The 17,441-nt window shown below is 43.0% G+C and overlaps 1 protein-coding gene across 1 annotated transcript in view; it reads left to right on the forward strand.

Annotated features, from left to right (window-relative positions):
• CWC27 (CWC27 spliceosome associated cyclophilin) overlaps positions 1-17,441 on the forward strand; it is a 275,764-nt gene that overhangs the window by 46,382 nt on the left and 211,941 nt on the right. The window contains exons 4-8 of the mRNA XM_069749390.1: positions 2,913-3,056; positions 5,188-5,286; positions 7,530-7,633; positions 12,768-12,837; positions 14,803-14,882. Coding sequence (XP_069605491.1) covers positions 2,913-3,056; positions 5,188-5,286; positions 7,530-7,633; positions 12,768-12,837; positions 14,803-14,882 — 497 coding nt within the window. The remainder of the gene's footprint in view (positions 1-2,912; positions 3,057-5,187; positions 5,287-7,529; positions 7,634-12,767; positions 12,838-14,802; positions 14,883-17,441) is intronic.

Consider the following 17,441-nt stretch of genomic DNA (forward strand, 5'->3'; position numbering starts at 1 on the left):
CATCAGGGTCTCGCCTCGGAGTGGGAACTCCATCCGGAGGTCTTCCAGCAGACTTATCTTCACTGGGGGACTCCGGGCGTGGATCTGATGGCATCCAGACTGAACGCAAAGGTTCCCAACTTCATAGCGCGTTCTCGGGATCCTCAAGCCATCGGGGTGGACGCACTGATATTCCCATGGCATCAGTTCCATCTCCCGTACGTGTTTCCTCCGCTTCCTTTACTACCGAAGGTAATCTGGAAAATCAAGATGGAGGGGTTCCTTTGATCCTAGTCACCCCGGATTGGCCACGTCGCGCATGGTACGCAGAGCCCGTTCAACTCGTATCTGACGTTCCCTGGTGGCTACCAGATCGCCCAGATCTGCTTCGCCAAGGGCCGATCTACCACCTGAACTCAGGGGCCCAACGTTTAACGGTGTGGCTGTTGAAACCTGGATCCTAACTCAAGCTGGTTTCTCCCAGCAAGTCATTGCCACCACGATTAGCGCTCGCAAGACGTCTTCCGCTCGCATTTATCACCACAACTGGAAAGCCTTCTTCTCATGGTGCAGGCTCCGTGGACATCCTCCTCTCGCCTTTTCTATTCCCTTCATTCTGGAATTTCTCCAGTCCGGCTTGGATTCCGGTCTGGCGCTGAGTTCTCTCAAGGGTCAGATCTCGGCATTATCCGTGTTGTTCCAATGTAGGATTGCTGCTAACCTGCAGGTCAGGACTTTCGTTCAGGGGGTCTCTCACGTGGTACCCCCCTATTGAATGCCGTTAGAGACTTGGGATCTCAATTTGGTTCTGAGTGTTCTTCAGGAGTCCCCTTTTGAACCTCTGCAGGATGTCTCGCTGATTGTCCTCTCCTGGAAGGTCACCTTCCTTGTGGCAGTAACCTATATCAGGCGAGTCTCAGAGTTGGCCGCCCTCTCTTGCCGGGCGCCCTTCCTTTCCTTCCACCAAGATAAAGTAGTCCTATGTCCATCTCCGTCTTTTCTTCCCAAGGTGGTTTCATCCTTCCACCTTAATGAAGATATTGTTCTTCCCTCCTTTTGCCCACAGCCAAGACATAAGATTGAAAAGGCCGTCACACCTTGGACGTGGTAAGGGCCCTCAGGAGGTACGTTTCTAGGACTGCCCCCTTCCGCAATTCTGACTCCCTCTTTGTCCTCCCAGAGGGTCACAGAAAGGGTTTAGCCTCTTCTAAAGCCATGATAGCCAGATTGATCCGATCAGCTATTCAGGAATTTTATCGGATTAGGGGCAGACCTATCCCTGCGGGGATTAGGGCACACTCAACTCGGTCGGTGGGTGCTATCTGGGCCATTCGGCAGGTTTGCAAGGCCGCAGCATGGTCCAGCCTGCATACCTTCACGAAGCACTACAATGTCCACACTCAATCTTCTGCGGATGCGGCCCTTGGCAGACGTGTTCTGCAAGTGGCTGTTGCGCATTTATAGTCAGTTGGTGCACGGAGTTATTGGGTTATATTGTTCCCCACCCAGGGACTGTTTTGGGACGTCCCATGGTTCTGTGTCTTCCAATGTGGCGAAGGAGAAATGGGGATTTTTGTGTACTCATCGTAAAATCCTTTTCTCCGAGCCACTCATTGTGGGACACAGCTCCCACCCTGTTAGCCTTATGGCTTGTTTTCTTTTTGGCTCTTTGCTTACTCTGTCATGTTGTACTCTAATATTGTTATGTTATATGTTGTTAATAATCTCCTACTGCTTTTACACTGAACTGGGTCTCTGGATGCCAGCATGAGGGTGTATACTGCAGGGGAGGAGTTAACTTTTTTGTCTCAACTTAGTGTCAGCCTCCTAGTGACAGCAGCATAACACCCATGGTTCTGTGTCCCCCAATGAGTGGCTCGGAGAAAATGTTTTTACGGTGAGTACACAAAAATCCCTATTCGCGTATTTCTCGCGTTTTTTGCGCCTTTTTTTGTGGATTTTTCCGGAGGTTCTGGGATGCAATAATATAGTGGGAAATCTGCAAAAAATCCGCAAAATAATGAACATGCTGCGTTTTTTTTCCGTGATGCACAAAAATTGCGGAATGCATTCTAAATGATGGGATGCATATGTATGCATATTTTAAGCGTTTTTATCGCGTTTTTATAGCAAAAAAAAAACGTGAAAAATCCGGAAGAAATCCTGACGTGTGCACATAGCCACAGGGTAGCTGTCTCTACTTGGTAGCACTAATAAGTTAATATTCTTTACTTCCAAGATGGAGCTAATTTGTGTGTTTTTTCCCATGAAACATTGCTAATAAACTCCATACAGCAGCTGGTTTCCTTAAGGGCGCAGTCAGATGGCCGTATTAATCGAACAGAGATTGGAACGTTGTGCAAAGACTGGTTGGTGGCTCTCCTGACCCGAGTATGGCAGCTACACAGAAATAGATGAAGATGTCACGCTTGATTCGGTAGAGCCGCTTGCTAGTCGGTGCAATGCTTTCCGGTCTCTGTCCGATTTATATGACCATCTGACTGTGCCCTAAAAAAACTCAGCTTAGGTTCCAATACATGCTGATCTATTTTTTGTTGTTGGTTACGGAGTAAGATATATTATCAATGAGACTAACCAAATCTTGTATGTCAGTATTGCCAGGTTCAGATGAGACTTATTTCACGGTCTGTACATGGACGAGTGACAGTAGGTCTCGCAACCTGAACTTAGAACTGACTTTTTAAAATCTTAGCTACTTCCACCTGTCGACTCCTTAAGACTTTGCGGTGATGGTGCCTTGTGACCCTACATTACTTTGGCAACGTAATGCGACTTTTGTGCTCTTTGAGTTTTAAGAGCTGCCTCTCTGCCTTCAGATGACTTCCATTATGTACCAGTTGTGTACGACATGACGAGGACACTCAAGTGGATGTTTTTTTAATAAAGCTTATTTTTTTCCTTCTAATTTCCAGGATGAATTCCATACACGTCTGCGCTTTAACCGAAGAGGACTGGTTGCCATGGCAAACGCTGGCCCTCATGACAATGGCAGCCAATTCTTCTTCACTCTTGGCCGGGCTGATGAGCTTAATAACAAGCACACCATCTTTGGAAAGGTCTGGAAAATCCCCCAGCTTAGTGACTAACATTATCTGGTAGTACGGGGAGAGATGCTGCCTCACATGATGAAATGTGGAACAGAAAATGTAAATGGGGAAAAAATGCATTGTTCTCCTGACACCATTTCTATGGGGTCTCTGAGCTGAGAGGGTCTGCAGGCGACCGGCCCAGCTCTGCTCGGTACCCGCCCGCTTCTTCCAACATTTGTTGCGTATATACGGCAGAAGTCAGGAGGATTTGTAGGGAAGTGGGTTCAAGTTCCATGCCCTATCGACACTTAACAGCAACTGCTGCAATTGAAGCTAGCGCTAACCATAGCAGTTTAACCCCTAACATGCTGTGCAGAACGGCAACCTCGGCTTCTAAGTGGTTAGATGGATGGAAACCCTTAGTCTCTCCCATTGGGCCACCGCAACATCACATAGCAGCATCCAAAGCGGGGGCTAGAAAATGATTTTCATAATGTGGAAATAGAACCACTTATATAGTCCTCATCAACAAATAGATTATCACAAGTATACAGCATATTAAAAAGCTGGTATATAATAGACCCTGCATCAGATCCCAGATTATGAAGTCTATACCCCAATATCAGAAGGTAGATTTGTACTTCCCTAACCATAGGCAACACCATATTGCAACTGGCTCCCTGATAAAAATGAACTATGTTTCTCCACTCCCAGAAACTCTTGAGATACAAATAGGAAGAGACCTGTCAATCAATTCTCTGAAAAGAGGAGGTGCCACAGGGGAGCCGCCCAGTGGACACCGCTACCCACTCTCAGACTCTTCTCCCTGTGTCTTGCTTTAGAAGCTGAATCTGGCTTAGATTTTGATTTATTTGCCAGAATCTGTGGTCTTCTCTAGATGCAACAAATGTATCCCGAGAGTTTCTTAACTTCCACGATGCGAGTGATTTACTCCAAATGGGTGAACAGTTACGTCTGTTGGATAGCACCGGCACAGCTAAGCTCCTGCTGTGTGTGCTGAGACTGGATTTAGCGTGGGTCCCAGCACTTTAACCCTGCAGATGCCACTGTCAGTACTGACCCCAGCAAGTGAGGAGTTTCACAAAGGGAGATTGCTCCATTTTTTTTTAGTCCATTGTCACCTCCACATTGCGATTGCGGGGTGCTAATGGGTTACTGTAGCAACTGCACCTCCGTCTCTGATGTAGCCTTCAGCCAATAAGATCCATTCGGGGCGAGATTTGGTAGGCTGTCAGTCATTTACTGACAGGTTAGAGAACGCAGGTTACAGAGTGTTATCAATGCGATCAAAGGATTGCATGTGCAAGTCCCCTTAGTTGGACTAGTAAATCTTGGAAAACCAAGAAAAAAAGGTGTTTTAAGTGTTATATAAAAAAATCATACTGACCCATAGAATAGAGCAGTCACTTTACTTGTGTCATAATGTAAAAATCGCGTAAAATTTAAAACAAAAAAAAGTGACAATTTTTGTTTTGTTTATATCCTTACCCATAAAGATTTAATAGAAATTTGTTACTAAATTTTGTGTGCCAAAATGATTCCACTGAAAAACACAAGTCATCCCCCCCAAAAAAAAACAATCCCTCATGACTAGTGCTGAAGAAAATAAAAAAACAATAGAAAAGTGTAAAAAAAAAAAAAAAAAAGGATCTGTTATGAAAGCCAGAATTGACTGTAACATTAAGGGCTTACTAGTTTTGGCACGTCTTACTCCAGAAAGCTTTTGCTTAAAGTCTGTGTATGACGGCCTGGTGGGCCCCATTGAAGCAAAAAAATGCTTCTACTCCGATCCCGGAGCTGTGCTGTCCCAGCAATGTCCTTATTGTGTCTTCAGGCGCTCGTGTGACGTTATGTGCTGCTTCCCTCAGACTAAACTCAGTGGTGAGCGCTGCAGCCCATTAGAGACCACTGGCTGCAGCGCTCACGTTGTATCATGCCACGCGAGCACCATAAGACACAATGACGACCTTGTTGGAACGGACATTGCCGGAATGGCAGCGGTCTGGGAAGTGAGTATAAGTGTAAGTTTTCAGTGAAGCTCTATTTCATCGTTTCCTGCTGTCTGTGGTTAGAGCGGCATGAAGGGGCTTTTGTTTGAGGTAATGTCGCTGTCATTGTTGTGTGGTGTGTATTCCAGGTGACCGGAGACACAATATACAATTTATTACGACTGGCAGAAGTGGATATTGGTGAAGAAGACCGTCCGGTCAATCCACACAAGATCCGGATCACCGAGGTATGTCCTTATCGGCACCTCACAGATCTAACAGTACTTCCGTTCTAGACATCTCTACTATATAATTGTCTAAGGGTCACTTCCGTCTGTCCTTCTGTCTTTCTGTCTGGCTCGGATATTCATTGGTTGCGGCCTCTGTCTGTCATGGAAATGCAAGTCGCTGATTGGTCTCGCCAGCTGCCTGTCATGGCTGCCACGACCAATCAGCAACGGCCACAGTCCCGATTAGTCCATCCCTAACTCCCCTGCAGTCAGTGCCCGGCGCCCGCTCCATACTCCCCTCCAGTCACCGCTCACACAGGGTTAGTGCCAGCGGTAACGGGCCGCGGTAACTCACTCCGTTACCGCCGCTATTAACCCTGTGTGACCAATAGTAAAAAGATCTAATGTTAAAACTACTCCCAGAAATAGCATGAACAAAGAAATGGAGTATACACAATGTCCCATCAGTCATGGTAAAAAGTAATTTTATTGAAACAAATCATGTGTACAATAAATTCAGCCTACATAGTAATAGAAGTCCAAAAAACAGGAAGTAAAGGAAAACTGGGGGTAAACTAGGGAAGGAGTCGGAGGTCAAATATATCCTTCAAGGGCACAGTCATGATTGTAATCATATAATACAGAATTTGATAGCTTGGTAAATCAAACAACGTTGTTTAGTGTATGGGAAAAAAAACCATATTAAGAGCCAAACGAAACTGTAGTCAAATCTCCATGCTTAGCCGTGGTAGAGAGTGACCCCCACGGCTTCCCAGGAGCCCCTTGACGTGTGTTTCGCAGTCCAAAAGGGAAAGAGACGTGGCCGGAAATGCATGAGAGAATAAATCTAATAAAGTTAAAATAACAATTTTATTAATTATTAACACAAAATTAGACATACAGTAATGAATGAGATAAAACAAATGCCTCTAATGTGAGGGACGCTGCTGGCTAGGGACACCATTAAACACACAAATTGTAATAATAAATACCAATTAACAATCCAAAGAATCTCCTACTCCTGAGTGTAGTAGATGCAGCTTGCCTATCCTGGCCAGTATATAATGCCTCCAATGTAAAGTAGTATCTAAAGTGCTAGTGCTTAAGTAGATTTATAATGGTTACTGGCATATGCTTTAATGCCTGAAGATGTATCAAAGGCAGAAATACAATGTCCTGAGACTCTGCTATATGCTAAAAGAACGTACTGCCATTACAAGCCCAGATAAGGCAATATGCCTGGATAACATGCTGCTACACAACATATGAAAAAAGGCTGAGACCTTGAATATTACCTTCAGTGTGTGTGGTGTCCGAGCCGCGTCCTTCCACCCTGATGCGCATTTAGTCCGCATTTCTTTCGTCCACCCCGCCCCCCTGAAGAAATGTGGACGAAACGCGCGTCGGGGTGGAGGGACTTATTGGTACTTATTGTTACAAGCTGCATCTACTACATTCAGGAGTAGGATATTCTTTGGATTGTTAATTCATACTTATTATTACAATTTGTGTGTTTAATGGTGTCCTTAGCCAGCAGCGTCCCTCACATTCGAGGCATTTATTTAATCTCATTCATTACTGTATGTTTAATTTTGTGTTTTATAATTAATAAAGCAGTATCCATTCTGTAATCTGATGGATTAACACTGCAATGCTTGACCAAGTAACTTTAAAGGGAATTTGTCAATATCATCCCTCTTAAGCCATCTATATGGGCATGCAGGTCATAGGAAGCTGAATGAAATGATACCTTGATATCTGCGATCTGATGTCTTATTCCAGAGATCTGTGTCCCACCAATAGATCTTAACAGCTCATTTACCTATTAACAAAAATGTGGATTTCTCTAGAATAAGACATCGGATTGCAGCTATCAAAGTGTCATTTTATTCAGCTTTGTATGCCCTACCAGCCCATATAGATGGCCTAGGAGAGTTAATCATACTGACAGAAGCACTTTAATCCTGGAAAGTTCTCACCTTAGGAGATCAGACACCACTGATTGATTACAGTGGTGATCGGTAACCTAGGCAATGAGCTATAAACAATAACATTAAAAATCCCTTCGTTCACTTGAGGAAGTTGCAGGCTTGTTGTTTGTATAAGCATTTTGCAGTTTAGTCCATTTAAGATAAGATGATTAATTAATCTCCTGGATTTCAGAATTCTCAAATGTGCTACTCAAAAGGAAGTTTTCTAAACTAGACATCCCCATTGCAGCCGCTTTACTGTTTGATCTTATTTCTGTACATTTCCTGCAGGTTTTATTTAATCCTTTTGATGACATAGATCCCCGAGTAACTAAAAAGTTGAAAAAAGAAAAACAGGAGGAGGAAGCTAAGCAGCCAAAGGTGAAGGGGACAAAGTAAGTTCTATCTGCTCCGTCATTATCTTGATGGCCAGAACTAGTGCAAACATTAAGTACTGTAGTTTTCAGATGATAAAACTCACTTTTTTCCCCCAAATTTTGTGGGGGGGATGTGGGTGTGTCCTATAATCGAAATGTAGCTTACTAGAGGGGGCAGCAGCGGTGTAGCGGGGTCCCAGGAGTTTGCTGTTGGTGGAAGCGGCAGGAGTGGAGCGATGCTGCGGGCCTGGACTGGGAGGAGGGGGTGTTTGGCGGTGCGAACCTGTGGCAGGACCCGTTCTTTCAGAGAATGTCAATTTTGGGGTGTGTCTTATGGTCCAGTGGGTCTTATAACCTGCAAAATACGGTAATATATTTGGTCTAGAGTGATAAATAGCTGGGAAACTTTATTTTAAATTGAGCATCTTAAGATATCAAAATCCTGTGTTGATAAGGGCTTTCGTATACCAGTCTACTTTTCCTGCCACAATCATGTGGATCTAGCAGTAGTTATTGCAAATGCATCTGTGATCTGAGTAGGTCCTTGATCTTTCAGTACAAACAATTTTTCAATTTAGTTCTCATTAAAATTAGAAACCATTCTTGAGATATTAACATTTTCTTTAGTTTATAGATTGTTGAATTGGAAACTGACCACTGCTGCTAGACAGCAGAACGTGTGCAGTGATTACAAGCTCTTTTCCATTGAGCTTGTAAGCTCTATTCTGAAACGGATCACTGGAGCGCACTAGAACCTCCTAATCCTGGCCAACGTCAGCGTAGTGGTGGTCGGTCTCCTTGGCAATGAGCTGTAAACAAAAGAAAACTGTTAACTGCTGCGAATTTTAGTAAGCATTAAATTGCAAAAGTGCTTGTTTTTACAGGCACTCTCTGACAATAGTCATCTATGAAGATGGGAATAACCTTTTATGCTGTATCATTCCTGGAAAGAGGGAGACCACAGACTTGAGGATTGACCCATAGAAAAGGTCCCCAGAGCTTAGAATTGCATCTTCCTCTAAAAAAAATTAAATAGTGCACAATCCACATGTACTGTTCTGAGCAAACGTTTTAGCCAGGTATGGGAAAACTGCTGGAAAGTAAGATTGTTTTAAAATAATAGAAGCATTAATAGTCTTTTTTTTTTTCAATTCACAAAATGCAAAGCTCATGAACAAAAAAGAAATGTAAATCATATCAATATTTGATGTGACCGCCTATTGCCTTCAAAATGGCGACAATTCTTCTAGGTACACTTGAATATAGTTTTTAAAGGAGTTCGGCTGGAAGGTTGTGCCAAACATCTTGGAGAACTAACCACAGATCTTCTGTAGGTTTGCACAAATCCTTCTGTCTCTTTATGTAAATCCAGACAGATGTGATGATGTTGATATCGGGGTCCTTTGGAGGCCAAATCATCACTTCCAGGGCTCCTTGTTCTTTACGCTGAAGATGGTTTTCAATAACATGACAATTTCTCGTCTTAGAAACTTATGGTATTGCATGATGTATAAGTATCTATCTTTATTTCTCAGCATTGAGAACACCAAGAAATAGGCAGCGTTCAGGTTGTAGGTGCGTCGCTCAGCCAAGGAAACGTAATGCAGCAGATGAAAGACGCATCATGCTTACTTTAAATCAAACTGGAAAGATTGCCAACAGTGCCATCATCTCAGAACTGGCAGCAACCAGTGGGATGCATCTACACTCATCTACTGTTAGAAGTTTAGCCAGAAGTGGTCTTCATGGAAGAATTGCAGCGTGAAGCCATAACTCTGATATGGGAACAAGGCCAAACAATGCAACTATGCATGAAAACATAGGAACTGAGGTGCAGAAAAATGGTAGCATGTGCTCTGGACTGAGGAGTCAAAATTAGTGATGAGTGAGCATGCTCGGATATCATGTTATCCGAGCATGCTCTGGTGTTATCAGAGAATGTCAGGCGTGCTCGAGTAATATGTGTGACTCCCAGCGGCTGCATGTTTTTCGGCTGTTAGACAGCTGTCACACATGCGAGGATTGCCTAACAAACAAACAGGCAATCCATACATGTGTTTCGGCTGTCTAATAGCCACGTATCGTGCAGCTGCAGGGACTCGAACATCTTAGCCGATAACACCCGAGCATGCTGTATTACAACAAATGGAAATTGAATTTTTTTCCTATTAATGGTGTTCTCAATGCGGAGAAATACAGACAGAAACTTGCACAACATGCAGCACCATCAGGTAGGCATCAGGATTGTAAAATCTGTGTCTGCAGATGCTGGAAGAGTGCTGCTGAAAAATCAGATCTCTGCTAGACAAGGACTTGTTTATTGTCACCTCTGAAAGGCTTCCTTTCATCGTGGCATCACCGCTACAATTGGTCCATCCTCTTCCATGTTACTACTGTCAGATAAGAGGTAGAGTTGGATGATTCCTTCAATCGGACTATAGTGGATTGAGGCCCTGTGATATTCCACCGTCTGCCGTGGAGTTGTGCTTACTTGTAGCATGACATAGTGAAAAGTCATACCTCATCGTTCTTTATTCTTTTAACCCTCATATGTCAAACTCCGGATCGTAGGGTGGGTATATTTGGCACGTGATGCTGGGCTACTACCCTGCCCGACATCGCACTTGGTATCACACTTTCAATTATATCAGCAGCCTAGATGCCAATACAGTTGAAAGCAATGATGGAGGTGGAAATGTCAACTGACACTCCCTCTCCCATCATTTTCCCTCTGTGTCTAATGTCACAGTGCAGCGGGCACGATTATGTCGTTACAACGCACCTGCTGTACTAACATGTGTAGAGGATCTAAAGATGCCATGAAGAAACTGAATCGGCGAGGGAATGGGCAGAGGTGAGTTGTTTGTTTTATGTACTGTGGGTCCTCTTATACTGTATGGAGGCCAGTGTAGGGTGCATTATACTTTATGGCGCATTATGTGGGGCCATTATACTGTAAGGAACACTATGTGGGGCCATTATGCTGCATGGAGCACTATGTGGAGTCATTATGCTGTATGGAGCATTATTTGAGGCCATTATATTGTATGGAGCACGATGTGGGCCCATTACACTATATGGAACATTATTTGGAGCTCATTATACCGTACAGAGCACTATATGGGGTCGTTATACTGTATGGAGCACTAGGTGGGGCCCGTTATACTGTATGGAGCACTATGTGGGGCCCATTACACTGTATGGAACATTATGTGGGGCCATTATACTGTATGGAGCACTATGTGGGGCCCATTACACTTTATGGACTATTATGTGGGGTCATACTGTTTGCAGCACTATCTGGATCCATTATACTGTATGGAGCACTGTGTGGGTCCATTATACTGTATGGAGCACTGTGTGGGTCCATTATACTGTATGGAGCACTGTGTGGATCCATTATACTGTATGGAGCACTATGTGGGACCATTTTACTGTATGGAAGGCAATGCAAAGCCCCGTTATACTCTATGGATCACTTTTTGTGGCCGTAGTACTGTATGGCGGGCTGTGTGGGGAGTACAGTCGGAGAATTGTAAAGTGATGGGATCACAGTTTTTTGTCTGGGGGATTGAGGGGGGAGGGGGGGTACAGTAGGGTCATCAGACCAGTGTGGAGGGTGTTGTGGAGGAATTCATTGTAGGGGTATCATACTGTGTTTGAGGTCACTTTTTGTGTAATATTTTATTATCTGTATTATTCAAACTTTCTGTACAATTTACAATTGTAAATAGTTTTTTTAAATAAATAATTACCGTAGGTTAGCCCTCGACTTTGTCCAAGCTTTTAATTTTGGCCTTCTGTGTACTTGAGTTTGATATTCTTGCTTTAACCCATTCTCGCACACTTAGATAGTGCCCTTTCTCTTCCAGCTCGCTTACATCGCTGAATTTATCCAATCAATCCATTGAGAAACACAAGCAGATACTTATCGATTATGTATTACCAACAGGTCTGATTGGGTTCAAATTTATTATGCAGCAAAACAATGACCCCAAACATGCAGCCAATGTCATTTAGCGTAAAGAAGAACAAGGGGTCCTGGAAGTGACAATATGGCCTCGACCGAGTCCTGAGCCCAACATAAAGTCCACAGGAGATCTGCGGCTAGTTCTCCAAGATGTCTGGAACAAGAGTTGATGCCGTTTTGAAGGCAAAGGGCGGTCACCCCGAATAAAGATTTGATTTAGATTTCTCTTTTGTTCATTCACTTCACATTTTGTTAATGGATAAAAATGATTGATTTTTCCACACCGGCCTAAAACTTGCACAGTACAGAACAACAAGAAAAGACACTTTTAGATTCTTAATTCCTATATGATTTGGTGTAGTTCTGCAACCTGAATGTTGTATGCTCGGGTGTAACGAACCATAATCTCTCTTTTCTATTCCAGCCCACTTGGGTGCCAACACAGTGTGGCAAATTGTTACAAGCGCAATTTATATATTTGACATTTTTTCAAATCCATTTTTGGACCTGTTTTACAATCTGCTTTTTAACAAGTTTTCTTGATGCTGTAACTTAGTACAGAAGCCTGCAGATCCCCCTCCATGGATCAGAAGCCCCCACACATGAATGGTACCAGAAGGCTTTACTGTTGGCACGGCACGTTACTATGTGACATCAGCTGCCTTGTCCTCGTGAACACTTTCTACTGAGCTAACGATAAGATCACTGAAATTATATGGTAGAACTGAAATTCCGTGGAAAGGGGATTTTTCATGAATAAGTTAACTTTCATAGCAAGGAATGACTTCAATTTTTTTGCAATTTTTTTGATAACTCTAACCACTTTTCTTATTGTAATTATTATAAAATGCCCTAAGCATTCTCCCTATCATGCTAATCACTGTGTTTTTTTTTTTTACTTTCCTTTCTGTGACGTTTCTCTTGAGAGGAGTCTGAAAGTGGACGTCACAGGAAGCTGGGGCTGCACTCACTTCCCCGTAGCCTCTATCTTCCTTCCTGGAACAGGACATCATCAGGCGTCAGCGCTGCAGTTACTTACTACAGTTTCTTGCATTACCGCCGCCCCTAAAGATTAGCCATTAGTTCATTACTGGAGCGGGTACACTAAGTAAATAGCGTATGAACATTAGCTTGGCGCTTGCTTCGTTTGTACATCTAACGTAATGTTTTTATTCTTACCAGAAACTTCAATTTACTTTCTTTTGGCGAAGAAGCTGAAGAGGAGGAGGAGGAGGTTAATAAAGTCAGTGAGGTAATGTGACTTTTTGGTCTAACTATGCCACAAAAACACTATACCAATGTAACAAAATGCAGGCTGTGCGCATTACCTCCTATGTCCCTAAACATATCCAACTGTGGGAGCCTACTTAACTGCTGGCTTCATGGATGGAGACGCTATGCACAGGGATAAAATGGTTGGCACCCTTCTGGTGAAGTAAGAAAATCCCACAATGGTCACTGAAATACCTTGAAACTAACAAAAAAAGTAATTTTCAAGTTAATGAATATCAACTAATGAAAATCAGGCATTGCTTTTGAATTGCGATTCAGCAGAAAATGTTTGTGGTTCAAGACACAACTTATGGTTGCGCTAGAAAAGATTGAAAATAATCTAATCATAAGGACATGTGAAGCTAAAGTGTGTCCTGTAATTAGCATCATAGGTGTCTAAAAACGTGTAACCAGTCAGTCTGTCAATTTAAAGGGTAAAAAGTAGTCACTGTGCTGTTTGGTATCATGTTGTGTACCACACTGAAGATGGGCCAAAAAAAGCTAAGGAGGGAGCTGTCTCGGGAGATTAGAAAGAAAATTATAGACAAATATAATTTTCTGTTCCACATGCTTAGTGTGGCAAAGATTGAGTCAACTTCTCCCCTTTTTAGGCCAGTTTCACACGTCCAGATAATTCCGGTCCCGGAAAAATCTGTACCGGAATTATCCGTGTCCGTGTGCTTACCGTGAACATCAGTGTGGCACACGTGCGGCAGCCGTGTGCCACCTGTGTGCCAACTGGGTACCACACGGACCGTGCAGGAGACAGCGCTACAGTAAGCGCTGTCCCCTGCATCTGGTGCTGAAGCCGCCATTCATATCTTCTCTCCAGCAGCGTTCGCTAGAGAGAAGATATGAAAAATCCTTTTTTTTTTTTTTCGTGTTTAAAATAAAGATCCCTGTCCCCACCCCCTGTGCGCCCGGCCGCTGTTACTAAAATACTCACCCGGCTCCCTCGAAGCGTCCTCTCCGCGCCGCACCTTCTCCTGTATGAGCGGTCACATGGTGCCGCCCATTACAGTCATGAATATGCGGCTCCACCCCTATGGGAGGTGGAGCCGCATATTCATGACTGTAATCGGCGGCACCACGTGACCGCTCATACAGGAGAAGCTGGCGCTGAGAGGATGCTGCGAGGGAGCCGGGTGAGTATTTTAGTAACAGCGGGCCGGCGCACAGGTGGTGGGAGGGGGGAGGGGACAGGGATCTTTATTTTAAACACGAAAAAAAAAAAAAGGATTTTTCATATCTTCTCTCCAGCGAACGCTGCTGGAAAGAAGATATGAATGGCGGCTTCAGCACCACGCTGGGGGGACAGCGCTTACTGTAGCGCTGTCTCCTTCACGGCACACGGACTGCACACGGACAGCGTCCGTGTGCGGTACGTGTTTTACACGGACCCATTGACTTTAATGGGTCCGTGTAATCCGTGCGCTCCCACGAACACTGACAAGTCTTCGTGTTTTGCACACGGACACACGGTCCGTGAAAACTCGCTGACATGTGCAGAGACACATTGATTTCAATGTGTCTACGTGAGTCAGTGTCTCTTGTACGTGAGGAAACTGTCACCTCACGTACCAAGGCCACTGACGTGTGAAACCGGCCTTATCTGGTTTCAGGTGTGATTTTCATATTGCTCACACCTGTTACTTGCCACAGGGGATTTTCAACGAGCATCACATGTTTGAAGCAAAGTTGATTACTCACAATTTTGCAAATGTGCCAACAATTTTGGCCAGCCCATTTTTGGGGTATTGAGTGAAATGATGTCCAATTTGTCTTTTTTTTTCTTTTTTTTGTTTTTTTGTGTTGTTCCAATACACACAAAGGGAATGAACATGTGTATAACAAAACAGTTGTAATGTTACTATCAGGTTGTCTACTATAAAGGAAAAGAGATGGATGATAACTACTTCCCATGTAACTGAAAAGTATTTTACAGACATTGAAAGGAAAGAGCAAAAGCAGCCATGATCTCCTGAAGGATGACCCTCGTCTCAGCTCCGTTCCGGCCATTGACAAGTAAGAGACTATTGTGGTGTTCAATGTGAAGAGAATGTGATCTAGACCAGGGGTGTCAAACTGCATTCCTCGAGGGCTGCAAACAGGTCCTGTTTTCAGGATTTCCTTGTACTGCACAGGTGATAATTTAATCACCTACACAAATAATGAGTTGGTGATTAAATTATCTCCTGTGCAGTACAAGGAAATCCTGAAAACATGACCTGTTTGCAGCCCTCGAGGAATGCAGTTTGACACCCCTGGTCTAGATCACTTCATGTTATGCCATTGTTATTATTGCAACGATAATGCTATTGCCTATATTATGTCTTGTTTAGATAATACCTGAAAATGTATATATTTTCATTCATGCATTCTCTCTATCACTCTCTTTCTTCTATATCTGTTTTGTGTCTTTTCTTTCTTTTTTTCTGTATTTTTTCTTGCTCTCTATACCCTGCTCTCCTTTCTCTCTTTTCAGTCTTTTCAAACTCTTTACTTTCTCTTTTCTTTCATCTCTCTGTTTTCTTTCTCTTTTCAGTCTCTCTACTCTCACTTTTTTTCTTTGTTTCTCCCCTCTTACTTTTTTCTCTTGTTGCTGCTTTTTAACTTCAGTGTTGTAGCATAGCCGCTGCCTCTGTTTCTCTCTATTGTATAAATGCAGAGTACACTTTTATAACAAGGAGCAGCTGACGGCTGGGAAAACAGCACAGACCCTATTGTGGCCACTGTTTGTCCACAGTTATAGGGAAAATGGTGGAAAAAGAAAAGAAAAACTCACAAAAATCTTTGCTCAGCTTCTGGAGCAAAGTTGTAAAAATAATAAACTAAAACAATGATTCTAACCTGCTATCACGGAACACATTTCCCTAAACTGAGCTATAGTATATGAGAAAAAAAAATCAGCGATGCTTGTCAATACAGTCACAATACTAATGCATTACACAATACAGCAGACCCCATCATTAAAAGTGGAGACGGCACAGGTGCAAAATACTGATGAATGGGTGGTGATGAGCAAGCATGTAAGGATAAGGTGTTATCTGAGCATGCTCGGGTGCTAACCAAGTGAATTACTTATTGACCTGTGAGGTTAATTATTTTAAATGTTAGAATTAAAAGTTATATTTTAGGAGTCTATTTATTTATTTATTTTTATAGTGCACACATGTGCGCCCTATGCAAACCTAATCCGTGTGCAGTTATAATACTAGGCATCCATCCCCTCCTTGAGTGGTCGGGGTGTGAGTGGTTGCTTTATCATTATTTTGCACCCGTGCTACCTCCATCTTTCATCATGGGGTCTGCTGCATCCTGTAGTTTATTAGTATTGTGACCAAGTGTTGTTGCTGCTTTTTTTTTACCTTGATTTTTTTTTTTTTTTTAATTGATGTCCTTATTGGAGGGCTGTGAAAAAAAAAAAAAAAAAATATATATATACTCTCATTATCATAAATTCTATTTTCGGCTTCCTCTACGTAGTAAGAAAAGGTACTTAACCTTCATCCGGCTGAGTAGGTACAATTGTAACTATTCCGTTTTTAAAATTGCAATAACTTTTTTTTTCGAAAAGCCGTAGAGGGCTGAAATTTCGTGACATCTCTGCAGTTTTGGTCCAGAATGTATTGGCCAAATTTCAATAAAATATATATGAAGGTACAATTGGACCTCTGCAGCCTGTTAACGTTGTAAAATTATGCAGACTGACGAAGGTTAACCTTGAAAAAACATACATATGTATATATATTTTATAATATTCGATGCAATCGAAAAACCACTTGTTCTAAAAAAAATAATAATACTGCAGGGGCAAAAATAACATGTAAAAAAGTCAAACAAGAAATTGGTGGTAAGCTCCTGGTTATTATGTTCAAAATCGGTGCAATATATATAATCAGCATAATAATCAGCAATTTGATTTGCATTGTGCTGGTCTTCTATGGCTACTGGCCACCACGCTGTTGGGTCTAGTAAGCACCGAGGATACAAAGACCAGCAGGATCACCGGACTGGGTGCTGGAAGAGGACAATGCAAAACAAATGGCTTTATTCATTCATTGGGTCAGTATTGTGTATTTGTATGTGTATTTGTCTGCTAAAATCAGGAGTGGATCCTGCATAGAGAAAGCAGTAATGTGAACACACTCCTGGGTTTGGCTTAGAAATACTAATGACCTACTGATCCGATTTTGGCCAAGGTCACACTACTGTTTATCTCTCATCTGAGAAAATCGATCCAGTTATGTTAATCACAATCGGAACAGACTGGGATCAGAGTGTGATCCGATTTTCTCGGAAGTGGAGAAAAAAAAAAAGCTTCTCCACCTCCTCCATATTGTCAGTCCGTGAAAATTGGAATACTCTCAATGTCATCAGCCTGATAGAAAAATATGGGGACGAGCGCTATCCGTCAAAACTCCGGATTGCAGGTGTCCGATTTTTATGGTTGCGTGCACGATCCCTGAATAATACTTGGGGTGTGCTCACACGGTGTAGCAGGCCACGCTGCCAAAACTTCACCCCCCGCATGATGGTAAGAGTCAAGGAGTCATTGGCCTGTTGGGGTGGGCAGAGGTGTCG

Source organism: Ranitomeya imitator, chromosome 1, assembly GCF_032444005.1.
Source record: "Ranitomeya imitator isolate aRanImi1 chromosome 1, aRanImi1.pri, whole genome shotgun sequence".
NCBI classification, from domain to species: domain Eukaryota; kingdom Metazoa; phylum Chordata; class Amphibia; order Anura; family Dendrobatidae; genus Ranitomeya; species Ranitomeya imitator.